At 49.2% G+C, this 27,630-nt stretch overlaps 1 protein-coding gene across 2 annotated transcripts; it reads right to left on the minus strand.

The window, feature by feature from the left end:
- Positions 1-2,288: 2,288 nt before the first annotated feature.
- ATOH8 (atonal bHLH transcription factor 8) lies at positions 2,289-26,963 on the minus strand. Of its 2 annotated transcripts, none has more exons than XM_071753235.1 (3): positions 26,158-26,881; positions 12,746-12,937; positions 2,289-3,926 (listed from the first exon to the last, which is right to left on the minus strand). In XM_071753235.1, the coding sequence occupies exons 1-3, from the start codon at positions 26,614-26,616 to the stop codon at positions 3,921-3,923; spliced, it is 657 nt and encodes a 218-aa protein (XP_071609336.1). In that variant the 5' UTR covers positions 26,617-26,881; the 3' UTR covers positions 2,289-3,920. The 2 variants fall into 2 exon arrangements, with proteins under 2 accessions (XP_071609336.1, XP_071609337.1); XM_071753236.1 differs by lacking the exon at positions 2,289-3,926 and adding an exon at positions 11,200-12,205 and having other exon boundaries at positions 26,158-26,963.
- Positions 26,964-27,630: the final 667 nt, after the last annotated feature.

Raw genomic sequence — 27,630 nt, forward strand, 5'->3', positions numbered from 1 at the left:
CCTTGGTGTGGAGGGCAAATCCAACAGGGGTTATTTTTTTCCCTTTTCCATGACATCAAAAAAACTTCAGGCAGTGACTTCTGTTTTGACATCTACCTCTCTATGTCTGCTGCACACTTTTGGCTGAAATTCCTATCCTTTATTGGCAGGTTAACCTGCTTTCTGGGCTGTCTGCAGCCCCCCCCCCCCCAGCAGCATCTTTGACAGAACTAACTTGCAATTTTGAGCCTCCTTTCTCCACAGCAACAAGGTAAGGGCTACCACCTCATCCAGGTTGTTGGGAATTTTGTTTTCCTCTCCAAAGCACCTCAAGCTGACAATATGAGGACACAAACATGCAGGCTGGGGTCTGCCCTGAGGAATATCCTCAGAGACACAAGGTTAGGAGTTATGGATAGGACTTGGCCACCTTGGTTTGGGCAGAGGGCTTTGCTTTGCCTGTGCCATCCCCTTTCAGTATGGAAATACCCTGGTTAGAGAAAAGAAAATGAACTGGAACTATGGCACCAGCCTACCAAAGCTTGGGAAAACCTGAGCATGGAAATAGTGACAAGTTAGCTTGGGCAGGAGCATCTCTGTTCATGTGAGGCAGAGGAGGTGGAGGTGCTCACTCAAGCCAACAAAAAGGACCAGTATGGTTTTGCATCAGGAAAAAATAAAAATAAAACCACCACCCTCGATTTGCTTTGGTTTAATACAGCATTCAGCATCTGGGCAGAACACAAATCCCACTGGCCTCTCAGCATCCCTTTTGCCTAATGAATGCCTTTTTTTTTCCCTCTGTCCCATGGTGGGTCCTGGTGAGCTGAGCTTCTGCAAATCCTCCTGCATGGGGACTGGGGTTATGGGGCTCCTTTGCCCTCCCTGCCAAGATCTGGAGCTCGGGGCTGGTGCCAATGAGGAGCAAAGGCTTTGGCTTTGCTGACCCTGGGAGGTGAGACCATGAGGGCTGCTTTGCTTTTCCAGCAGGATAACAAACATGATTCCCTTGTTATCAGCAATCGTTTGGCCTGTTTGCTGGGGAGGAGGGAGGCAAGGTCAGCTCTGTACCTTGGCTGACCTGCCTGCATGTCTGGACAGGGAAGCTGAGTGTCACCTCCCCTGTAGTGCTCAAGCTCACATGATTTCTACTCTTTGGTAAAAATTTGTCCTTTTTGCTGTCAGAATTGGCTGCTGGAGCTGGGCTGGGCAGCATGGGACACTGGTAGGAATGACTACTGCTGCTCCTCTTGCCTCTCCTGACCTCCCACTGGGATGCAGAAGTATCCACACAGACTCTTGTGGAGGTTTTTTTCACTTAAACATCCCTGCCTCATCCTGGGAAGTGCCCCTGCCCATGCAGGGGGTTTAGAACTAGATGATGCTTAGGGTCTCTTCCAACCCAAACTAAGCAGAACATATTTTTTTTAAAAAGCCTGTAAGGGATATCTCTATGCCTGCATTTAGTGGAGGGCAGTGGTGGGGTAGGAGTAGCAGGGAATGTTTAAAGAAAGTGAATTTATGAATTTGTCAATGAAGCAACTTGATCCTAAGAGTAAATGTTTCTTTTATCAGAGGGACAAACAATATTGCAAAATCTAAAGCCCCAGTTGCAACCTAATGATGCTGCCCAGCTTGTGGCTTACGTATTTGCAGCAAATTTCTTATCTGTTAACAGAAATTGAGAAAAAAAAAAAAAAAAAAAGAGGTAAATAATGAATATCAGCAGTATTGTATTGCTGAACCTCCCCACAGACCTTGCCTTACTGATAATTATTAACTTTCACGAGCTGAGAGCCACGGCAGAACTCATGACCAGAAACCTCATGACCAGCTCTCCAAAATGCTTGGTGAATTTTGGATGCTGCTCACAGACAGAAATGGCCACGGTTTCCTTATCCCCCAGCTACACAGTGCAGGCTTGTGTGTGCTCAAAACCCAACTGGGAGAATTGCAGCATGGTCTCATAAAAAACCCTGCATTCCTCCTTTAGGTCATTTTGTGATGCTGTGTTTTTGTGTTGGTTTTTTATTGTTTTTTTGTTTGTTTGTTTGTTTGTTTCTTTAATTCTACCTTCCAGTTCTCATTCTCTTATTGTTTTCTGTGGCTGGGCCACATCCACAAGGTCCAACCACTTGTCAGTTCTTGCAAGCAAACACACTTCAAACCCAACCCTTTGACATGGGTGCAAACAACCCTGAAGTGTTCCCACAGTGTGCTCAGCCCCCTGTGACAAGCTAAACAGTTGGCCTTCATGTATATAATGAAAGACAGGGTTAAAAACTGTGCTTAAATAAAGAAATACAAACAACAATCTAAAAATGTAGTTTATTGGGCTGCTAATAATGACTGGGCAGAGGGGTGAGCAGTATAATGAGCTCCAGGGAGGCAGTTTGGACAACACCATCCCCTGTATGTCCCAGAAATTAAGTAGAGGGCATCCAGAGCATCCTCATCAGGAGCTTGCCCACCCTCACCTGGTCCAGGGGACTTGGCAGCAGGCAGATGGCCCCTGCAGAGCTCCCCCTTACCTCCCCCCAGCCCCATATCCTGCTCCCCTGAGCTCAGGGTTTGCACACCAGCTCCCCAGCTTAGCATCCATCTGCTGATTGCTCAGCTTGGGAAATAAGGGGGCAGGCACCGAGGAGCTGAAGTTTTGTATTCAGTCACCCAGAGCCTTCTCCCCCTCGCCCACCCCAGCCCCACCACATTCAGACTGGAGTAAGTCAGACACCTGGGGACCCAGTTTAGACTGATGGAGCCAGGATGCAAATCTGGCCTTGCAAATAACCCTCCCACATGAGTGGGAAACAAAATCTGTTAATCTCCCTGGTTTGGAAATACCTTTTTTTTTTTTTTGACTTGAATACAGAGTTTTGTCCCCTCATCATTAGCAGATGTCTTGCATATGAGCTCCATTACCTATAAAGTCTGCTTACTCCAAGCAAATGTTTCTCAATCTTTTCTTTTTTCTTTTTTCTTTTTTTTTTCTTACTTCAATTTGAAGTGAAAGGTACAGTAGAGAGTTCAAATGCTTTTGCATTACAAGGGTTTCTGATGTCTTGAAAAATCCGATGGAAAAAACCAACTTCACAAGCCTGAAACTCCCACTGAATCATTTTGCTGCATTTCACCCTGCCCAACTGAACTCACTTTTTTTTTTTTTTTTTTTTTGCTTTACACAGCACTTAGCTTTTGCTTATTGAACTGTATTTATTTATTTAAAAAAATAAAATTCATAGCTCCTGTTTCAGCTCTCACTTTGTGTCAGTACATTTACCCTGTGGATGTGTCCCACGGGCAGGAACATCAGGAAATTGCCCAAGGGGCAGAACCATGGAAAGGAGCAAACACAATTTGGTGGTGTCCCAGCTCTTGCCCACACTGAACACTGGCTCCAGGGCTGCAGGCAGAGAAGTGAGGGCAGAAGAAACAAGAGGTGACCCCCAGAAGGACTCAGAAATTTGAATCTGTCACCGAGAGCTGGCTGCCCTGCTTGCCACCATCTCAATGGCACCTCTGCCTTTTCTTTGGCTCAAAGATTTAAAGTTAAGGCAAAAATAAGACACAGTGTAGAAGCTCCATCAAATCTTTGGCACAACAGCAACAACAACAACAACAAATTACTGTACACATGAGCTGAGAGGGTAACATTTCCCAGTTAAGCAAAGGGAAAAGTGCTAAATAAATTGCACGTACTAAAAGGTGGCTGGCTTAACAACAATAAGAAGCATCCTTGTCCTTTTTTTTTTTCTTTCTTCCTTTCTTTTCCTTTTTCTTCTTTCTCTTCCAGAGATTAAGAAAGTTCCTTGGCCAATTGTCATCTTGAAAAGGGGTTTCTGCAAAAAAAGCTGCTTGCAGTCTTCATCTGGACCGTGCAACCTTTGCCAAGAGCAGATGTAACTGGCTGGAAGCTCTTCTGAATTTCCCCTTCTTGGTTTTTACTCCTGGAAAGAGAAAGATGAACCATCAAGACAGGGAACACATGATGTCCCCGTGGCTCCTTGCACCAACAACCATTGCTGGTACACACTGAGGTGTCCTCAGGGACCACTGGCCATGGGACCTGCTAAGAGTTGGGCTTGCAAAGTAACTACAGTGGTAGCCAGAGCTCACCCAGAGCAGAGGGACTGAGAGACAGAGGGGATGAGAAAGGTTTGGGGTGGAAACACAAGGTAATACGTTGCTGGCTCCAGCTCCTGCTGCAAAAAAACCCCAAAAATACACCCTTGAAATGATGCAAAGAACTGCTTTTGTCAAGACCCACAGCCCTTTGGGTCTATTTTCAGTTTTCAAACCTAATCTCAGAATTGCAGCAAGCAAGCAAAAGAAAAAAGCTGGGCCAAGCTGGATTTGTGCAGGGGATGGGGTTTATGTCTGTATTTTAGTGACTGGATTTATTTTGATCTGTTCCCAGCATCTCAACCTCCAGCTCTGCAACCTGTCCTTGTGCTGTGGCAGATGTTCTGGGGTAATTGCATTTGGCCAACTCACTATTCTGGCCAAGCTTCCATTGGAAAATGCACAGCTCCAAAGACCAGCAGCTTCAGACAGGGAAACACTCATCTAAACCCCCCTTAACATTAAAATAAGCCCTGTGAGTATCCCACAAACAATCATTAGTGTAGTTCAAAACAGAGTAAAATCCTCAGGGCCTGCTCCTTCATGAGATCACATCTCAGTTGTCCAAACTGCCTTCATCACGTGGGCTCCTAAATCCTCCTTTAAGTAACTTAGGAATTAGAAACTTGGAAATGACTTCCCATTTACTGAGTCCAACCACTGTTTCTTCCTTTTTGCCAGTGGATTTAAGAGCCCTTCAGGGTGCAGTACAGCCTCTGAAAGTCCTTTGGACACAGTCACCAACCCCCTGGACACATCAGCCATCTTTCCAATGGTCTTAAAAAGGTCCAACTTAAAGCTTGGCCTGAAAAACCTTTTTTTCCACAATCTGCTTCATTTCTGTATCACCTCTCCTTTTCCTTTACTGGATGCTGTAAAATAATGTATAACTATTACGAAGATGCTGATGACTATTGATTTATTTTTATTTTTTACTATTATTAAGGCAGCTGCTTGGGAGATCAACCATCACCAAGCTAAGGGGTAAGGAGGCCCAAAATCCACCTTACTACCCCTTCCTGCAAAGTGCAGATCCTGGGAAACACAGAATTGCCCCAGGGCCATCAGGATTCCCCTCAATAAGAATATTTTGCTGAAATATTTTCCTCTCTGCAAGAAATGCTGGGCTCTGCTGGACCTCAGGCTCCTGGAGCTGAGGGCAGCACATCTGGACATGGTAGGGGAGGTGTTCAGCCATGCAGCTCTGCATGGGATGGGGCCATGGGCTGGCTGCATCCTAGTGCATCCCAGCCATAACAAAACCCCTGGATAAACATCACTCCAGCAGTCCCAACCTGCATTGGTTACTCTCCTTCACTGGCAATATTGAACTCTTCACATCTGGAAAATGCCAAATCTGGAAACAGAGCTCATTATCACAATTTTTATCCATAAGGAGCTGTCTGTGCTGACTGTAAGACACCACATAGTGCTGCACAGAGCAGGATAATGTAGGAATTATTGCCCTAATTCAGGGCCTTAACTGGGATTTGGGATTTGAGATTTGGAATAAATGAGGTGTAAGTGGGAGAATGACAAACAGCCTTGTGTATCACAAATGTTTCTGTTGGGAACCCCCTGAAACTATTTTCCAACAATAAATAATACATATTAATAATCTGCAATAGAAAAGTCAGTTGTTTAACTTATCCCACATGGAAAGAAAATGTGAAAGAAGTGAAAAGGGGGAAGCAGTGACCACTCTCATTAATATTAAAAGACAGTAGAGAGACAAATCCCCCCTGTTCCTGCCTGGAACAGCCTTCTTAGCAACCAAAATCTTTCCCACTGCAGGAACAAACTACCCAGCAGTAGCAGCCTCCTGCTCCAAGCCAAAGCCACTGGAGCCACAGGGCCTCTGGTCCCCCCTCTTGTGCCTCTGATGCTCTTTAAAGAGCTGAACAAATAGGACCTGAGATTACAGTTAACACCTCCTGTGTGTTCCCAGGGACTCTGCCCTTCAGCTCAGGGTCCTGGATGCTGATAAAAAGCACTGGTGGGGTCTGGGAAGCAGGATGGTGGCTGTTCCCTGCTCTGAAGACTGCAACTGGATAAAATCAGTGGCGGTGGGGCAAGAAGGAACATGTACAGACCAGCCAAGGGCAGGTAAGGGCAATTGTGCTGCACCTCTGAGGTCATGGAAATGGGAAGGGGAATGGAGAGATCCCTCTACATCCTGATTGAGGAGCTCAGCAAACCTCACTGGCATTACTCAGTGAGTCCCAGGTGCTGCCCAATGCTGGCCATTAGGTGAGAACAGGCTCCTTTCTTTCCCCTCTCCACCCTATTCCAATCCACCCAGGAGCTCTGAAGACAGATTTATTAGCCAGGGTCTGCTTTAAACTAATAATATCAGAGCTCCCATGGCTCTTGAATTTGACAACTGGCCCAATGACCTTGGTGAGTCTGCAGCATCCTGGAGCATTTCAATCTCAATAAATCACAGCACTTCAGGAATTGAGTCAGCCTTTGTTCCAGGGCTTCTTCTGTCTCTTATACTCACATTTTCCTTTTGCTGTAGTTACCTGATATCTGTGGGGCTGGTCTTACCCTATTCCTGGTAATTCTGTCACTACAAAGGGAATGGAACTTATGCTGGGACCCTGTTCCCACCACAGGGGGCAAATCCCTGGCCCCAGATTTGCCTGCTGTCATGTGGCTGCTCCAACACTACTTAAAGCAAAGGGGGTTTTGGAGTGTTGTCATGTAACAGTGGGGTCCCAAACCACATCCTTTATGCAATGAAAAGTTTTCTGCCCTGCTTTTTGGGGTACTGATGCTCAACCACCCCTGATGGGCCAACACGGGCTGTGCAGTGCCCTTGGGGATGCACACAGCTGCCTCTGCCTTCCTGCTCAGCCTTGGGTCAACTTCCTCATGATCTTCATAGTACCACAGACTGGTTGGGGTTGGAAGGGACCTTAAAGATCACCTAGTTCCAACCTCCCTGCATGGGCAGAGACAGCTCCCACTTAGATGCTGCCCATGCAGGTGGGTCATGAGCCTTGCCATGACCCTCAGCCTCACAGCCCTGCCCCATTTCCCATTGCTGCTTTGGGTTGCAGGGCCAAATACATGGCATGGGAAGCCACTACGGTGCTTACAGACCCTCACTACCCCCCCAGCCACCTTATATTCTGTTCCCTGGATGCATCATCCTGCAGCTAGCATAGAGCAGGGATAAATCCTGTTTGGGCAGAATCAGAACCCCCCCTGGGGATGCTGCTGTCCCGCAGCAGACGGACGGCTGGGAGCTGGTGGCTGCTGTCCCGTGGTCCAGCTCCTCCCCAGGGCTGTGGGGAAGCAGACTGGCTGGCTGCCCGCTCCTGCCTGCAAGTCCTAGCAGGGAAATGAAGCTATTTTTAAAGAGGAACCTCTCTGCTAAGTCAAACTGCAGGGAAAGGGGAGGTTGAACCTCATTATTGGATCCCCTCTCCCCACACAGGGCGGGAAGCTGGGAGGAAGAAATGCCCTGCAGATCAGCAAGATTTTTACTGTGCTGGCTCTGGATGTGTTATAATAATCAATATCAGATGATCAGTAACAGCCAGCTCGGCAGCCAGGATCATCCATACAAACCAGGGGGTAGGAGCTGTGGCTTTATCTTGGGGGTCTGTCTAAATAAATCACGAGTCATGATACAGTGTTAGAGAAAAAAATCCACTCCGAGTGGAGGGGTTTGGAGCCATACAAATCAAACCTGCCACTACCATTTCTCTTTTATAATATAAAACCTCAACTTCCTCACTCCAAGCAAACATGGCCACAGAACACCCTCCTTGGAGGTTTTTTTAAATGGAAAAAAGTGTTATCTACAGGGGGAACTCTGTTTTTAGCAAAGCAGCAACGAGGCAGCATCAAGGCACGGCAGAACCCCACAACTATTTTATATAATGCAATAATTACACACATAATGTGAGCCATTTTAGCACAGCAGCCTGCAACAAATAGAGTGGCTTTTCACTCTGTATGTGCTTCTCCATCATTTAATTAGTGGGGAATACATGTACAGGGAGACAGCACGTCTTATAGTTTTAATTCCTTGCGTCTGTGCGCATCCACACACAGAGGCACAAAAGCAAGAAACGAAATTCCAGCCGAAAACTTTTATTGAGCTCCAACTGCTCGCCTGTTATTCATAACCCAGTTTCCTCTCTCACAAAGAGACCTTTCGCATGGTTTGGGGCTTTTTTTTTTTTTTTTTTTTTTTTTTTTTATGTGTGTGTGTGTTTCTTTTTTTTTTTTTTTTTTTCCTTCTGCCTCCTCGCTAACAGCTGCTCGCAGTGTTGTATCCTGAGTGATGATGAGGTTCTGAAAGTGTTTTTTTGGAACAGATGGCCAGGAGAGAGCCGGGGAATGTGCCAGCAGAGAGCTGGGGAATGCGCCAAGTCCTGCGGTGACTGAGTACTCCGGGTTCCAGCTCGCGTGCCTTTCCCCTGCCCTCTGCCCCAAGTGGCGCCAGCAGGACTTCCCAACTCGCGCTCTGAACATCTGGAGTCTGCGACTGCCAGAAGAGCCAGGGCTGGGGGGGAGGATGAAGCAAAAAAAAAAAAAAAAACCACCCAAAAAAAACTCTAAGAAAACCCACCAAGCCGCCCCCCTTCACACACAGACCAAAAAATTAATCCCTCACCCATCCCTCCCCGCTCAGGCTTAGCTCCCATGGCCGCGGCGATGTTGCTGCCTTGTACAAGGGTTGATCAAAAGCAAAAAGGGGAGGGGGAGGAAAAAAAAAAGAACCTTGCAATGGGCTGTTTTTTTTCTTTTTTCTTTTTTTTTGGTTTTTTTGTTTTGTTTTGTTTTGTTTTTCACAAGCACTTTCTGTTCAGTGCTGGGTGTGATTGCTGTGTAGGGTATCTGGATCCTGCTGTGTTAGACCACCAAAGGGCTCTGGTTGTGCTGCCCGGTGGGGAGGTAAGGGCTGCCCCATAGCCCTTGCTGGGGGCTGGATCCTGTGGAGCTGGGGGCATCGGGGACAGTGGTGCACTGCTCTGCACCCACAGAAACTCCAGGCTTCAGGGAGAGCACCCAGCCATGCACCCTGAAGCCCTAACACCCTGAGGTATAATGCCACCTTCCTGCAGGGCACCAGAATTTGGCACTGGTGGGGGTAAGGCTATAAAGAAGAGTCTGTGCAAAAAGCAGGCTGGACCCCAGACCCTATGAAATCCTTTGGCCACTCAGGATCATGTCCCATCCAGAAATGGAGTGCACCAGGGATAAGGAAACCTGGACTCCCCTCTCAGATGCTCCTCCTTTGGCTGTCGTGTCCTCAGCGCTGCTGGAGGATGCTCTTGGCTGAAGTCAAGGGCAGGTTCCCCCCCCTTTTCCTGGGACATCAATGTGGACCTGGGGCTCTGCTGTTTTGTAACCCAAACCTCTGACATGGCATGACTCTTGCATGCATGGTGAGGGGCAAGGCTTAGTCTGGATCACTTGTATAACCAAGCAAAAGGCAGCTTTAAAAAATGAAGACTGTCATCACCGTTCCCCAGCCCCCTCCTGTGCAGCTTTTTTTTTAAAGGAAAAGGCATTTGAAGCCCTTCAGTTCTCTCCTTTGCCACTTATAAATGAGATCCCCCATCACCAAACACCCCTGGTCAAGTCTCAACTGTAAAACCTAAAATCACCATATAACTGTAGTTAGGACTGGAAAGGGGATTTCTTTTTTTTCCTAGTCAAGTTTTGCCAGCCAACTTTTCTAATTAACAAAATGGAGTGGAAGGAAGGGGGGAAGAAACAGCAATTAAATTTCCCATTGAAACAGCAAAGTCTGAATAACAGCCTAATGTTAGGGACTGCAGATAATTTGCCCTCAAACACAAAGCAAAAGGTGATGCACAATCCAGCAAACCCAACATCTGGAGCCTCTGCCTGCCAAAACAAACTCCAACCAGCTACTTTTTGGTGTGAAAAGCTCACGGTGCCATAGCACATCACAAGTGGAGAGGAAAGAGCAAGTGATAGAGGTAGACACACAATGAAATGGAGATGACAGGAGATAATAGTGCTGTGAGCCCAGTGGTAGAAGTCAAGGAGTGGAGGTCTGTGCTCGGGCTGGCTTTCTTCTTTCTTTTTTTAAGAAAGAATAAAAAAAGGCAGTCCAAAGAATAACAACAAAAATATGACAACCACCCTGAAGTCCGTAATTTAGAGGAACTGTGCAGCAAGCAGTGGGTTTGGAGACCTGATTGAAAACACACACAGTTTAGAAAAACGTGCCGACTTCAAAATGAATGAGGGCACAGTGATTTTTGGCCAAGCCGTTGTATCTTCCTCCAGGCGCTTGCAGAAGACCCCCCAGGAGAGACATCCCTTCACACTGCTTGACTCCCAGACCTAGGGTCTTCCCTGCATTGCCATCCTAGATCTGTAACTTCCCTCTGATAATGGCATTTCCATCCCTTTCCTTCATGATTTGCTTGGATCAAGGAGAGAGGCAGAAAACAAGATGAGTCCTTCCAAACCAGGCTTTTCATCCCCACTTCCATCTCCTGGGAATTGCTGGTGTTACTTAGTGGTACCTACTGGTTTTGGCTTCATCATCAGCTGAACATGCTCTTGCCATCACCTCAGCAAATGGCACAGCTTGCCCAGGGAAGCTGTGGCTGCCCCATCCCTGGAAGTGTTCAAGGCCAGGTTGGATGGGGCTTGGAGCAACCTGGTCTGGTGGGAGGTGTCCCTGCCCATGCAGGGGCTTGGAACTAAATGATCTTTAAGGTCTCTTCCAATCCATTCTCTGATTCTAAACCCTCCTGGAAGTAAAACGATTATCAGCCAGGGGAATCCAAGGTCTCTTGTGCTGCCCTAAACTTGGACTTTCCCAAACAGCAGAAATGCATTTTCAAGATACTTTTCAGAAAGAAAAGCAAGGCAGAGCAGGGACCAAGAGCCTGCTGCAGGCATAAAGCCCAGTTTCCTTTTTAGAGAGGGTCTTTGGAGAAGAGTTAGGACCTTCAAGAATGTGGAGAAGAGGCAGATTTTCTCCTGATGAGGCTGTTTCTGTGGATCAGAGGTGGCCTGTTGGGAGATGGGATGTGCCCCTGCCCCAGGAGGGTTTTACTGTTCATATGGCCTTATGGGCTGGGGGCTTTTGTCCCCGTGTCTGTGAGCTTTAGAGAACACATGCCATATATGTCAGGCTTTTAATTCTTAATTAATTTTTTTAAAATTAAGGATGGGCCCAGCCCTAACCCTCAGATGTGAACACCCTGGGGTTTGAAGCCCTTTGAAATCTGGCTCTGCATTTTCTGTCTTTAAGCTTGTGTTGGTTTACATATGCCAAGACAATGGGTCTCAGACCATCGGGCACCCAAAGCCTGAATGCCAGCCCAGAAATGTGCTGAAGCCCCAAGAAGGATGCTTATCCTCTTCTTCTCTGCCATCTTAACTTGGAGAGGGGACCTAAGACCCAACTAGCAATTGCTGAACCCTGAAAAAAGATGCTCATCCCCTTCTTCTCCCCCATCTTAGAGAGAGGACCCAAGACTGAATTCTCACCTCACTCTAGGGTTAGGGGCATCACATCAGTGTCCCTGGGACAGCCCTGCCTGCAACTCTACAGTCCCTACAATGAACCTCCAACTTGAGGCTGTGCCCAGGACCTCTCCTCACATCTGGTTTCTGTTGGTGCTGTGGGGAAGTGGTGCCGTGTCTCCACCTGGCACTGCTGCTCCACGGGCATAAATACAGCCTGGGACAGCGAGAGGAAGCAACAGGGAGTGTCCTATTGTGTTTATTTATAAACTGAATTGCTGCAGGATGATTTGTTGAGCTAAAGAGGAGGAAAAGTGAGGAAACCTGCCCAAATCAGAGGCAGATCTTAATGACACTGGGGAAGGAGCCTGCTCCCCGGCTTAGCTGCCCATTCATCCATTAAAATCCCACTGATTTATTATCCCACCTGACAAGCGAGCCCAGAAAGCCAGGGGAAGTTCAATTCAAGTTTACAAAATTCTTTTTGTCATAAAAGCCCGAACAAAGACATCAATCACTCCTTTAATTCACCCATGTCACTCTCTGAGAGGAAAACAGGCAGAACACTCCACTTCCTCCTCCCGCCGCTTGACGATGATTTCACCTAATTGGTTCAGTGTTAAGTAACCTAAAGGAATGCGAGGCGTAATTAGATTGAACGTTGTTTCCTCAAGATACCCACACGTCCTTCAGGTCATACATCTTCCAAATGTGTTTATACACCCAACGTCTCCATTAGCTACTTTTTTTGTTGTTGTCGGGTGATTTTTCTCAGAGATAAGTGTTAGGTTAAACAAAGCAGAGAACACAGCCGTGTTTTATGGGCTGCAACAGGCGACCCGAGGTTGGTTTGGTTTAACAAATAACAGCCCTCAGATGACTCGAAGAAGATGAGGCTCGTGCTAAAACACACGATGGGTGACTAAGGAGAGGAGGACAGGGAGGAGAGAAAAGCTTCTGATTAGAGAGGAATGTGGTTATTACAAGATGAGATGGATGGAGGAGAAAGAGTGAGAGAGAAAAAGCGAGGGATAAAAAAAAAAAATCTCAGGAATATTTCAAGAGGTTGAGAAAGGAATGAAAGCACTTTGGGTTTTTTTTCTCTTTTTTTCGACTTTTGTAACTTTTACTGTTATTTGGGGGGTGAGAAGGGGAGGCTGTAACATACCTTCCTTTTTTTAGATCTTCCTTCTGCTTGTAAGGTCCTAGTGCACTGCTCCACACATTCAGAGAAGCTCATGTTACTGTGGTCAGCACTGTAATCCAGGTCTGCTAGTCTGGCCAGGGAAAGGATATAGTTACAGGCTATTCTCAAGATGGCCAGTTTGGACAACTTTTGACCATAAGAATAGCAGGGAACCTAGAAAGGGTAACAGAGAGAGAAAAAAATAATTAAAAATTAATCCAGATAGATAAAATATCTTGCTTGAAGCAGCGACAAAACAACAGTAGGTTATTTTCTTAGCAGTTTTTAACATAAATAGGACCACTAGTGATAAAAGGCCATATGGTCCCAACAGTTTTTTAGGAACTCCCCTGCTGATCTCCACAGGGATGAAAGCAGCACAAAGCCTCTTGATTTCAGCAGGGCAGTTCTGCTTAAAACACGATGGCAGGATCTGGCCCAGGACATCTGCCTGCCATTCAGTTCACTTCTCAAAGGCCCTGTTTCTCTCAGAAACCTGCAACCCCCATGCCACCGAGTTAATCATCTTGAGTAACTTACACCCCACAAGTAGCTCCAATGCCATCATAGGTCTTGCAAAATCAGGCAATAAGAGAAGAGTTAGCATCACAGCCTGGAGTTTTTTGTGTTCAAACAGCAACAATCATGATTCTCAGGCCATGCAGAACCACGATGCTCTTGTAGGAGCAGGACCAGAAGTCATCTTTCCTACCTGCTGAAACATCCCCATTGTGGTACCTTACCTCCCAGGAGACACCAAACCTGGTTCAGAGTCTTGACCCTATCTTATGCAATTTATTTCTTTCCCCTTGAAGATTCCTGGTGTAATGTGAAACATTCAAACAACTCAAATTAAACAGCCCGTGTCTAAATCACAGAACAGTACAGGTTTTCTGCAGCAGAAGCTTTGATTACTTTTTGATCACGACCCAGCAAGACACTACAGATGAGCTCAATTTTAGGCACATAACTTCAACACGTTCATCTCAAAGAGCTCTTCTTCAGAGTGCAATAGGCTTGGGGCCCTGCTTGCTAGTTTGTGAAATTGCTAAAGGTCATTCAGCCTTTAACCCAGAAGAGTCTATCACCTACTGGAAACTGGAGCTGGGAGTTTATCTGAAATCCATCCTAGCCCCTCAAGTTGTCTGCCCGCCCACCAGTATAAGTTATCATACTACATCAATCACTGGAATGCCTCAGTGTCCCTCTACCATCTGTGTCTGTACCAGCTTCCATCCTCCTCATGCCTCTAGGGTGTCTCACTCTGCTGAGGGTTTGAGATTTTGTAAGGCTTCTTGCCGTGCTCATGCCTCAGCTTCTCTCCTCTCTGGGATGACACAAAGTCAGGATCATCTCTGGACTACTGACCCAGGCTTTTCACAGATCAAGATGGGTCCACCCCCTCCATGAACCCCACAGCAGCCATATGCAGATGCCAAGGGAGTAGCAGAAAAGTTCAGGCATATATAGGGTCTCCTCAAGTATCCAGCTAACATCTCTCCATGACCTCAGCTAGAGGTGCCTTCTCTGTATTCAGCAGCCCATGAGAGTTCTTTGTTCAAAAATTTGGTCTGGCAAGCTGAACCCCTCTCAATATTGAGCACCTACAAAATCCTTTTGCAAAGTTTTCTCCCAGTCTCTATATAACACTGCCCTCCTTTTGCTTGTTTTGAACTCAGATCTTACTGTCATCACTTGAGGTCCCCCAGTTCCTCTACTGGAACAGATTTTTATTCACCTCCTCCAGGACACATATTTTCAGTCCTCCATCATTTCTTCAGCCTCTTTTCCAGAAGAAAAAGATCAAACCTACTTAGGAAACAGTTCTGTGGAAGCCATCCCATACCTCTGATGGCTCTTGCTACTCTTCCTTGAAACTTTTCTAGTCCTTTCTGAGCTGAGAGGCTGAGAACAACACATGAGATTCATGTTCTGAGTGCTCTGTGTATTTATCTAGCAACAAATGCTTGTGCTCTCTACTTTGTTTAATATTCCTTTTCTCATAACTCCTGATTTGATTTGTGCTACTGCCAGGCACTGACCTGAGACTTTTATTGAACCATCTACAGAAACCCTGATGTCTCTCTTCTCTGGATAATGGTCAGCTCCACACCTGTCATTTCATATGTGCAATCTGGTATGGTTTTTCCCACATGCATCACATTTTTTTATCTACATCATATTTAATTAATCTGCCATCTTATTACTCAGTCACTCAGGGTCATAATCTCCCTCTAATTCTTCTTATCTTTGCTACCTTCAGCAAATACCCACACCTTATGCTGGAGCATTGCCAGCAAACTTCCTATCACACTGCTCACCCACCTTGCCAGCTCATTTATAAACACACTCACACAGTCACCATTTCAGGTGCTGGGACCTCTGAGGTCTCCTATCCAAACCCCTGCTTGAACCAGAGCTAAGCTCACAGGCAGACCCTGGTTTGTCCACTCATAAAATCCCATTCCTCACCGTTTTTCCCTGCCTGTCCACCAGTCACTAACCAGCAACTCCTGCCCAAGTTTCTTCAAATTCTCTTTGAGAGGAGCTCTATCATAATACTGATGGACATCCAAACCAATACAACCATCCAAACCATACAATCCTATGGATCATCCTTATCCATGTGCACGTGGATTTTAAAGGCCCTATGGGCCATTTGGCTTGCATGACACATCTGAGGTGCCAAGCAACATCCAGCTTCTCCAGAGGCAAGCAACAAGCTTCAAAGGACCTTTTTTAATACACACCATGTGCTACTGATATCCAAGAGGAAGCAAGGAATCATAGAATCAGAGAATAGTTTGGGCTGGAATAGACCTCTAAAGGTCATCCAGACCAACCTGCAATGAGTGGGGATATTGCAGGGTATCTATTTATTCTCTGGGAATCTCTCTCCAAATCCTTGCCACTGTGCACCCCCCAACTGCTCTTGCCCTCAGACCAGAATTCCTGCCCCCCAGATGCAACAAGCTGAGAGTTAATTAGAAAGCAAAAGCTGGGGCAACAGAAACACCCAAGGGTCTTTTGACACAAGAACAGTGGAGACCCAACATCAAACAGCAGAGTGGAATATGGAAACTAACATAGAAGGATTCAGTGAAATATGGGAATAATTTCAGAATTAAAGCAAGAAGGAAGTTAAACTGAGTGGAAGGAAAATAGACCATGAAATCCTTGAGGCTGATGCACAGACGTTGTCCAGTCACAACAGAAGGCAGGCTAATGTCTTTTCCCCTCATCTGTTTTGCTCTCTTCCTTTTGTGTTTTGTTTTTATAAAAAAAAAATAAAGAAAAAAATAAAGAAAAAACCCCCAGAAAAGCAAAATATAAACCAAACTGTTTTGTAGAACATGTTTGCTGCAAATTCCAAAAAAGATCTCAGTGCTAACACAGCTGACAAAACCCTTGACTGGGATTACACAACACTTTTTCCACAGGCTGCAGCAAAGTGCAAACTGGAGCTGCCCTGTCCACCCACTGGAAAAGGCTCACCTTGAGCAGCCCAGATACCACCATGATGGGTGCGGGGCACTAACATTTGGAGATAAGAGCTTTTGCCATGGTAACAGTGTTAGAATAACTATTTTGCAGGAACCCTCCCTGTCTTGGCTCAGCTCCTGCCATTTTAATGTTTCCTTTTGAATTAAACATGGGAAATTGAGAGAGGAATGAGCCACTTAATCCAGATCCAGATCCAAAGCTTCCCCAACCTTCCCCAGGGGGGTGGGGAGAAAGCGAACTTTGGTTTTATCTCTTCTTTAACATAAAGCCAGCAATGAAGAGGGGACAGATTTGCACAAGCTGAAGTGAAGGATGTTAATAACACACTTGGATGCCACGAAATCTCTAAAATCCAACTGAAAACCATCTTAGAAAAGGGAAAAAGGGCTGATGCTGGTGTGGCCACACAGGTGTAACCCTCCCACAGGTAGCTCACTCATACCTGTGCCCAAAAGACAGAAGTTGGGAGGGAGACATAAGTTTGGTGCAAAACCAGGAGCTGAGCAGGTCCCTTGAGAGCTGGGGGGGAGCAGGGGAGAGCTCAAATTCCCCTGCAGTCAATGAATGCATTTCCCTGATCTGACCTCACCAGTTTCTCCTGAGCAGCAGCACAGCTCACCATCTTGCCTGCAATATTTGCAATGATTAAAAGGAATTAGGAAGGAACTGCAACTGAAATTTCACACCAGTGAGAAGGAACGAAGCTGTCTATTAGAAAGGAAAGGATAGTGGCACCATCCGTGGCTTCAGGAGATGATGGCACCGGGCTGGGACCAGCAGGAACCAGAGCTTTGGCCAGAGGATGTTTGTTGGTTGAGTCTGCAAAGGGCTCTGCAGAGTCTCATGGGTCTTATCAGTGATCCCCAGGCTGGCAGGGGCTGAAGCAACACAAGTTGAAAGCTCTTGAGATGGATTCCTGTGCAGAAGAGCCCTTCTTTGGCAGGAAGATAGGACGGGATGTGACCTAACAGGTCTTTTCCATCCTTGACATCTGCAATTCAGAGGCAGCGCCCTTGGAAGCCCAGAGATGCTCCCTTTGAAGTCCATGGGAAGTCTTCTGCACTTTTGCCAGAAGCAGTGCTCAGCCCACAGCCAGCCCTCTCGAGCCAGGCAGGGCTCTGCTGCAGCTCCTTGAGGGTCACTGTCATCTACTAAAGACATGGTCTTGGAGCTGATTCTCACCCAAGGCACAGGATGAGGTTGGGGAACAACTAGAGAAAGAAATGGATGAGAAAGTACAATAACCACCAAAGGAGAGTGTAGGGTATGTTCACTGTCATGGGTCTGCACAGTACAACCAGAAGCATCCCATGGACTTTGGGAGCAGTAATCCAGTTCACACCACTGAGCTACTGCTGGGTAGCTCTGTCCTTATCAGTAAGATATAATTCGTGTAAACATCCTCAGGACCTGTCTAGATAACATCTGCAAAGCCAAGTTTACTCTGCTGTAATGCTGCAAGAAAATGCTGGATGAAAGAGAAGTGTTGGGTGCTGGGGGTCCAGACCTCTTGCTTACAGTGTTAGAAACAGGACTTAGTGGGACAGACTTGCACAGATCACCTCCACATGAAGGTCAGGTAGGACAGAATTGTCCCCCTCGGGGTGCAGCAAGGAAGAGGGGGTGGTTCCAAAGCAGAGAAATGTCTGTGTTTGCAGAGTAAGCTAAGCCCACCTGACAGCTAGTTCCTCCACAAAATCCCATAATAAGCTGCTGAATTTACCTGTCTGCTGATTCATCTGCTGTATTGTTATGTTGGGAGTTAAAACACATCAGGGTCTGTCGTCCCCCCCCTCAGAGAGCATTTGGCTGCCTCTTCCCTGCTTCCAAACACCCAGCACAACTGCACTGCTTCATTCTTTGTGCTGCACCTCCTGCCAAAAATATTTCCAGAAGGTTCATATAAATGTCCAGTGCTTAAAAGTTCTGGCTTTTATACACCCCTCCTTCCACTGGGGGTGAGTCAGATGTTTCCCAGAATTAAGGCACCTCAGTGGAAAATCAGCAGGTTGGGGCAGCAGGACTGCTGCTGTTCCTTGCTCATCTGCCCTGAGTGCAGGGGAAAACCCTCTCACCATTCCAAAGTATCTCCAGGACTGGTGTCTGTGGAGCTACTGGGAGAAAGAGGAAGAGAAAAGTTATGGCTGCCCAAGAATTGGAAATGTTCAAGGCCAGGCTGCGTGGGGCTTTGAGCAACCTGTTCTGATGGAAGGTGTCCCTGCCCATAGCAGATGGTTGGACTAGAAGATCTTTAAGGGTCTCTTCCAACACAAACCACACTGTGATTCTATGAGTAACAGCCTTAACAAGCTGAAGACCTTGTCTAGAAGATCATCCCCTGTTTTCAAGGTGTGTTACATTGTGGAGAGTATTTGGGAAGGGTTTGGAGCCATTCTTTTTCTTTCCATCTAGTTCCAGGGGGAAGGTGAACACATAGAGGTCCTCCTACTTCTTGGAGGACCTCTTGGCTGGCAGTCTAGTTTGTGTGCTCAGATTCACCAGCAAGGGACTTGGCTTCCTTTCCTTGCTCTTGACAGCTACATGCCCTGAGTCCTCCAAACCCCTCAGATGGGATGATGATGAATTACACAGCTGTGTGATGGAGAAGCCTGCAAGCACTGCTGGGACATCTTTTCACAGCCCTGCCAGACTCCTTCAGTGTAGCTGCTTAGCAGTGTGTGGACATGGCAATGATGGCACCATGGAAGTAGACAGCTTAGGACCCAGACCTTATAGCTATAAGGTCTCCCCAGGGCCTTCTCTTCTCCAGGCTGAACAACCCCAACTCTCCCAGCCTTTCCTCACAGAAGTATTCCACCCATCTGATCACTTTTGTGGCTGCCTCTGGACTCACTCCAACAGCTCCACATCTTTCTTGTGCGGAAGACCCCAGAGCTGGATGCAGTACTGCAGGAGGGGTCCCACAGACCAGAGCAGTGGAGCAGAATCACCTCCCTTAACCATCTGTGTCCCCTCAGGGTATCAGATGCTGGGCAGAGCTGTTCTGGCCAGCAATGGGCACCTATTTCATCCCATGGGTGGGAGGCTTTTGTTTCTCTGCCACCAGACTGCAGTGGTGGGGAATGGGCAGCCCCATCCTAGCAAAGCAATCACAGCAACTTGAAAGCAAGCCCCATCCCTGCCCTGCCACGGGCACTGAAGCATCCATCCAGGCACCAAACCTAGCTTAAAAATGCCAACAAGAACAAAGGGAGCATGGAACATGGCCCAGGCAGGAGCACTAAGCCTGACTGAGTGAGGCACCTTGGCCTCTGGGGTGGGTCCATGCTGTCAAATAACCCAGCTCTTGGTTCCCTCCCAGCTCCTGGCTCCCCCATCGCTCACATTGCAGAAACATGAGTTCACTCCTTGGAGCGAAGGAATTGGCTTCCTCCAAACAAAACCTAGGTGTGGTGCTGGGTGAGTTCACCCTGGGGATCTCTTCCAAACGGCAGTCTGCTTAACACTGCCCCAGGCTTGGCCCTGCTCCGTTTTGGACAGTCCTCCTCTGCTCTCCTTGGATTTGTTGCACCCTCAAAGCCTTCTGCAAATCTTCGGGGCATATGACAAGTATCAGGCATGAAAAACAGCACATTGCTGGGCTGCAGCAAAGCCCTTAGGGTAGAATCTGGGAGCCACCTCCCAAAATAATAATTACATGGAGTACATGGGGCCATTGCAGGAGAAATCCCAGGGCCACTGGGCACAGAAAATGTCAAGCACTTTAGTGGGGTAACACCTTTTTGGATGACATTTTAGTGGTGGCCATCTCCATCTCTGAGGTCCAATGAGTCCGGTTCACCTGGAAAATAGGAGAACAAGCTCCACTGGAGCTAATGGTATTACACCAGCCCCAGTTTGGCTCTGGTGATTCTTTAGTCACTGCTGGACACCATGGGTTTTTTCACCCCACTGCTATCACTGCTTAGACCCAGGAGCTTCCCTGAACCCACACACGTGGCTCTGCTGGCATCTCTGCATCCCTGCTTGGCCTGGGGGACAGTGCAGACTGGACAGGGGTGGGATATATCACTCTGAGGACACACATGGCATGGACCAAAAGAGATGCCAGTTGCCAGCAATGGCCTCAGGAGGCTCTGCTGAAGGTACCATAAAGTGTCCCACTTCCCCACCCCAGGGAATGCAGCCTGGAGAGGAATTCGAGAGCGGATTAAGGCAGGGAGGGGAGGGTGGATTCAAAGCCTGGTGGAGAAAAGCAGATCCTTTCCTCTGATTTCAGCAGGAGCCGTAAGAAAACACAGAGGTTAACTTGGGGTGGCTGCAGCAGGCAGAGCAAATACCTCCTGACAGGAGCAGGATTTGTAAGAGGGATTTGAAATCAGTTAGACAGCACCCAAGGGAGCAAACCAACCCCATTCTTGGTGACACGCAGTCATTGTTTTCAGGGGTTTTTTTTGTCCTTTTGTCTGGTTTCTCCCTTATTTTCTCTCCCCTTGTGTTGCTTCAGGCTAGTATTTTGTCATCTTCTTTAGCTGTTAAACCACAGTGCCACCCCGCTCTGCCCCAACTGGGGTCTAAATAACCATAAGCATCACTCTGGACTGGTTGGAACCACACAGATGCTCTGGTTAACACTGTGCTGTTCGAGGACAATGCAGGGCAACATGTGGAGGGTGCTCTGGCTCTCCTGAAGCCCAGCAACATCTTTCCAACTCCTACCATGGAGCAGGGCCAAACCTTCTCAGCCAGATGTTGGCCCTCAATGGGTGGTTTGTCTTGAACTAGGTTTTAAGGCATTTAAGGGTTTCCTGTTGGTGGGATCATGGGGGGAATGAATCACTGGGAATAAGGCTGTGAAGTCAGCAGGTGATGGAGGAAAGCTCTCAGCCTTCCCACCACACAGTGAGGGCACACCAGTGGCACTGGTTGTATCCAGTGTCTCGCCTGCAGAGGTGACAAACCACAGCCGCCTTCGGGATGACACACAGAGAGGGTGACCACATGATGATGTGTCCCCAGAATAGTCTCAGCCTCCACCAGCTTGTGGCTAAGGCACTGCTCAAGCTGCAGGTCCTGCCTGCCCTTAGTGCCTGGCTTGTCCCTCCAAACCCCTGCTGCCAGTTTGTCCTCGTGCCACCCCACCCCAACACAACCTTCTCCTTCAAGTGGCCTTGAAGCTGCCATTCCCAATGTCCCACCACACTGCTGATGGGAGCAAGCGGGGTCTTTTCTGCATGGATTTAGCAGCAAGCCACAGCACAGCCACGTGCATGCCAGCAGCAAAAAAAGTGAGAGGATGCTAGTGAGGGAAAAAAAAACCCAAAAATCTCCATTCCAGCAGTTAAAAAGCCCTATAAAACCCTAAAATATCTCCAGAACCCATGAGTGCAGAGAGCAAGGCTGTCAGCTGTTAAGGCAGAGAGCGCCCTGGTAACGCAGTGGTGAAAAGATGTAGAAAAAAAGACAATATACTTCAAGAGAAAATAAATGTCTGTGGACACATTTGCTCCCAGCACGGACTCTAGCTTGCTGTGACTTGATGCGTTGCTTTCTTGAGGAGGAGCTGGACAGCAATGCTCCAGAGAGAAACCAGATGTGCAAGGCTCCAGATCAGGAAGGCTGCTGTGGTTGTCTCCATCCAGGGAGGGAGAGTTTGCTGACACTTTAGGGTCTGTCAGCACAGCTGGGAAGCTCAATCCCACCTCCTCTGAGTGCAATACACTGGTGGGAGTTGGTTTTGCTTGGGTGTCCACTGCAACCAAACACTGGAGAGAACTATGTCCTCCTGGCCAAGGCCTCCAGGAGCAAACATGGTGGCTGAGGTCATGCTGTAATAAATGTTAGGATGGTTGTCTCACACTTGGGATGTGCTGGAGTAAGAGACTCCTGCTGCCAAAAGGAATTTGCAGACAAAAAGAGGAGCCAGCGTTGCTGGTGACCTTGGGCTGGCTTGGCCTGGCTAGCAGCTGCTCTGAAGATGTGCAGAGGTGGCATTGCCTCTCATCTCCTCCAAATGCTTCCAGTGCTTCGTGAACCAGCACAAGGGCATTTCAGATGGAGGAGATGACCTTGGGTTCTTGTGAAGTCAGTGATGCACACATGTCTATCTACATCAGGGATCTTTGGGTTTCTTGACCACACACAACAGCAGGGAGAGAAAAAAGATGGAAGAGACAACCTGTCATGTCACTTCTGGGGGGTACTGGGGCAGCCAGGACAGTGCAAGAACCCACTGACCAGCATCAACCAGGGCATCTGAGGGCAGGAGACCAGTGCTTTGAGTTAGAGCTGCCCAGCCACAGGGACAGGAGCAGCACCCAGAAAAGGCAGCAGCAGAGGGAGAGAGCAGAAGATTCTCCACCATCTCCAAGTACTTCAGAGCAGATGAGGGTTTTCCAAGGTGAATTATGCTGTTAACCCCAAGAGCCTTCTGTCAGTGGAAGGATTACTTGGACAGATGATTCTTGGGACACTGTGGGGGGACAAACTGAGGATCTGAAGATCACAAGACTAGGGAGAAAGAGTTGTATCTATCTCAGGAGCATCTGCTCTTCAGTCCCACTTCAGTGGCCCTATGGTGAAGGCAGCAGCTGGATACAGAGAGAGGGAGAGAGATCCTTCCTCCTGGTGGCCACGACACCAAGGAATGAGCACAATGGCAAGGACACATCTCTCCCAACAGCAGGCAGCTTCCCAGTGCTGGCAGCCGCCCTTCTATATCCCACCTCTGAGGAGGCCCTGTCCTTGGAGGTGAGGCGGGGACAGCCAAGTGCTCAGGGACATGGCTGGATCAGCCTCTCCTTGCGTGAAACGACTGTGGTCAGCTCTTCCTCCACCAAGAACTGGGGAAAAAAAACAACCAACCCACCCCTTCCTGCCATCTGGAGAGCTCGCCGACACAAAGCTGTAACATGTGTGCCATATGTACACAGCTGCAGCACGCGGGGACGCCGCTGTCAGCCCATCTGCCCAGCACGCTGCCTGCCAGTCGGGTGGGCTGGCAAGATGGCATCCTGCAAAGGGGAATGGCTTCCCCTTCCTCCTTCTCCTCCTCCTCCTCACTGGGCATGGATGGGCTCCCTACAGCGTGGCCCATCCTGCAAGCGTTGGTGTTTTATCTCCTGCATGCCAGCCAGGATGGGCATCTGCAGCCCTGCACATCCAAACAAGGTGGGGAAAGGTCTGCTGGTGCCTCCAGTACCTGGCCCCTTCCCAAAGGAGTGCAGTGCTCTCCCCTGCTCCTCGTCCACCTGTCTGCAGGGAGGTATCAGTTTCAGTGTCTCAGGAAAAGCCTCCCAGCTGCTGAAGAGCCTGATATGTGATGACAAGGAAGGGATGGAGGAACAAGAAGTAAACTGAGGTCTGTGGCTGACGGCACACAGGGGTTGCCTCCTTACACCCTTTGTATGCTCGGGTATGAGAAAGGACAGGACTTACCCGAGGTAAGAGAACCCCTTCCTACTGCTTTTACCTCCACAACAGAATCTCCCCATACCCCCACGTGCCAGCCCAGCTGACCAAGATGTGATGAAAAGCAACATCCTCTCTTTTGATCCAAACTGCTCAAAAACCTCACCACCAGCACCGGTGTGAATGATTTGAGTGACAAGCCCGCGCCGGGTGTATGTGCAATGAAGCTGACTGTCACCTGATGTCATGTACAGCACCAAGCATGCCGCTGGCAGCCCAACGAGAAATGAATCCAAATGTCATCCAATGATGGTCGGGACAGCCAGCCCACCCCTCAGCAAATATCTAGGAAAACCTCACAGCAAATATTTCCCAGAGAACGATTTCTTTCTCTCTGCAGAGCAAATACAGCTCTGCCAGTATGTTCCTGTGCTGACCCTAGAGACTGGCTTTCACGGGAAGAGAGGACAGCAACTTGTTCTCCAGGCTCTTTGGGCTCCCAGCTGAGTCTAAGGCTGAAATGATTTATAGAGACAGGGCCAAGGCCAGGAATCTGAGGCTTTTCAAGAGTTGCCCATTTCCCCAAAGAGCGCAGCTTTAATTTGTTGCTTGCCTGCCTTCTGCTTGAGGCTCAGCCTAGAACAAGATTGCCAGTGATTTGGGAAATCAGTGCTACTTCCCCTTGCGGTTTTGGTGGTGTAGATGTGTGTCCACGGAGAATTAGACTGACACTTCCAAGCACGTTACACACAGTCACCAAACAACCGAGATACGGAAGCAGCACATAGAAACAAAATACACCAAGTCTGGAGTTTGCATCTCTCAGCACCAGAGGCACAGCATCCACCACATACTGGATTACCACGATTCTAACAGAAGCTGTCAGATCCCACCACTGAGGGGATTAAAAATGCTCCAGTTTAGATGCTCATCAGTAATTCTCTCCTGACAGACAGCTCCAGTCTTCCTACCGAGGTTGGGACTAGAAGTCTGTTTGCAGAAGTGGATGACGGAGGATTAACTCTTGGGTTGCAGCTACTGAGCACACAGAGGTCATTGAGAAGGGCTGAAGGCATCATGCAGGAGGTGGGAACAAGCAGAGCCTCACCAAGCAGGAAACAGGAGTCTTAAAGCAAGCACACTTGGGGAATGGTTTGGATAAATAATGTCTGAAAGATGGTAGCCAAAAGGCTGCATGCGTGAGCCCCCCTGCAAGGAGAACACGCTGCTCCCACCAGCTGAGGGGAACCATCCTGGGACAGGAGACACTCAGCACCTCCCAACAAACAGACTCATCTACATACAGCTCACAGCCCTCCAAGTCCTGTGCATCTCTTCTTTCCTACACACCTGGAATAGTCCCATCAGCATTTACTGGAGAGGCAGAAAAGCCAGGACCTGCCCAGTGCAACAGAACATCTGTGTGTATCAGTGAGCTGTTACAGTGTGCCTACACACAGGCAGATATATAGGGCAGAGCAGAAGGGCTGGGGCACTGATTTATCCTCATGGACAAGATACAAGAACCTTGCAGCTCCTCCACACCCGTCCTCATCTTCTATATGCTGGGGAGGTGATGGAGAGATTTTGTCCCAAACTATTTACTTTTCAGAAGCTCCACATTGCCAGAAAGAACACATCTATTATCTCTTACAGACAACCATCAGGATTTTCAAGACCTCTCAACAAGAAAGCCCAGCACCATACAAGCTTCAGTCACACAGGACAGTAAAATTCATGGGAAACTAAGTGGCAGGGAACCACAACTTAACTCATCTATCCCTGGCAGACACAGAGCACAGGGAAAGTTTCAGAGGTGGCTGCAGGAACCCTAAGGGCGCTGTAGGGTTGGGCACTCTGCACAAAAGTCAGCAGGAACATGTTGCTGCCCAACTGATCCCCTTGGGACTGTCCATGCCAGCAGCTGAGCTAACAACTGCAAGTGCTCTTGGTACAGGAGCATCACCCCAGCCCAAAGCTTGGTCAAACGCCTCCATTCACCTTCTGTTTTCACTCAGAGGGCTTTCTCGGTTTTATTTTCTCCCTCGTCTATGCCATTCTCTCTCCGGGAGAAAAAGAAAAAAAGGAAAAAAAAAAAAAAAAAAAAGCCAAAGCAAAAACTCCAAAAGTTTCTAACTGAAAACAAATTAAAAGCCCTTATTTATTTATCTTGAGTGTTAGCACAGCTCTAGGGTTGGTACTTCCAGGCATTTTGAACCGACTTCCCCTTCTGTCAGGCGTCCACTCCAGGCTCCTGCCTGCACCCTCCTCTGGCTCTTTCCCCGCGCCTTGCGCACCCACCAGCACCCCTCGGGCAGGGAGAAGCAGTGGGTGGCGGTGGGGGGGAGGAATTTGCAAAGCGATGCCCGGCGCCACCACAGCCCTCCCCACCCCCCCCAACGCTCTCCGCAGCCCGCCCGCGGAGCCCCGGCTGGCGACGGGGGGGAGGTCGGTGGGCGCCGCGATGCCCCCTACCCCGGGAAGGGGGGTGCCGGCCTGGGGGGGGGTCAATCAGGTACCTGCTTCCGCAGTGCCTCGAAGGCAGCGCTGATGGTGTGGACGCGGGTCCTCTCCCGGGCGTTGGCCAAGAGCCGCCGCGTCTGCTGCAGGGCTTTGATCTCCGGCGAGACGCCGGACGCCTCTCCCGGCCGCGGGCGCGGGGAGGCGGCGGCGGGGGGCGGCGGCGGGCGGGCTGCGGGAGGCGGCGGCGGTGGCGGCGGCGGCACGGCGGGGAAGGCGCTGGCGGCGGGGCCGAGCGCGGTTCTGCGCGGCTCCCAGGCGGGCGGCGGGGCGGCGGCGGGGGGTGGTGGTGGTGGCGGTGGGTGAGCGCGGAGCCCCGTCCTCCTGCCGTTCAGCACTTTCAGCTCGACGCGGAAACTTTTACAGCCGTGTTTGCGCCGCAGCCGCCTCAGCCCCCCGAGCTCGGCGGTGCAAAGGCGCGGCCAGGGCTCCCCCTCCGCCAGCGGCGTGCTCCGCATGGCGCGGCTGCGCTGCGCGGGTGCGCTCAGCACCGGCCGCTCCGCCGCTCCGTTGCCGCCGCTGCTGCTGCTGCTGCTGCTGCTGCCGCTGCCGCCGCCGCCCCACTGCCGCCCATCTGCGCCCGATCGGCCGCGGCGGGGAGCGGAGCCCCGGCAGGACGGTTCCCTCCGGCCGTCTGTCCGTCCGGCCGTCCGTCTGTCCAAACGCGGCTCCCCGCAGCCTGCCTCCCACCGCCGGCAGCCGGCCCGCCGCGCAGATGAGCGGCTTTAAAGAAACAGGAAGGCTGGCTTTTTTTTTTTTTTTTTTTTTTTTCTTCCCAAAACAGCTGTGCTGCCAATCTCCTTTGTTCATCCCCCCCCACCCCCCCCCTCTTTCCCTTCCCTCCCACCCCACTCCCACTTTCTTCTTTAATCTCTCTCTTCCATGCGATGGAGGAGAAATCCTGCCCCCCGGAGACTCGCCGCGACCCACCGTGTGCGCTTTCCTCCCCCACCCCTGCCTTCCCTCCCCAGGGAAATCCGTGATTTGGTTTGGTTTCCAAACCCCTTCATCCCGCTTCTCCCCTCCTATCGCTCGTTTCCTTCATCAGGATTCTCATCTACGAAGTGGGGGGTGCCTGACGTTCACGCTGCCTTCCTAAATGTGCCCGGGAGCACTGGGGGCACCAGATCCCTCCCGTCATCACTTAGCCTTTCACGGCTCCCTGAAACCTTCGGTTTCTGCTCTTCTACCACTCCGAATCTGCTCGGATGCATTACTCCGCAGCAAAAGGCTGCTCTGTTTTTCTCAGGGATAACCAACACTTGGTTAGTTGCTACCAGCCGTGGACTGCCTTCTGCTGGCACCCAAAACTCCTCCAGACACACCGAGGGGAGCAGCTCCAGTGCAGCAGGGCCAGAGGTCTCCGCAGGGTGGGAGGGAGGGAGAAGTGCAGGGACTCATCTAAAGTCACAGCCAGAGCTCTGGAACAGCTGGGAATAAACTGCATTTCACAGGATTGTAGGAAAATTCGG

This window comes from Heliangelus exortis, chromosome 10 (assembly GCF_036169615.1).
Source record: "Heliangelus exortis chromosome 10, bHelExo1.hap1, whole genome shotgun sequence".
NCBI lineage: Eukaryota > Metazoa > Chordata > Aves > Apodiformes > Trochilidae > Heliangelus > Heliangelus exortis.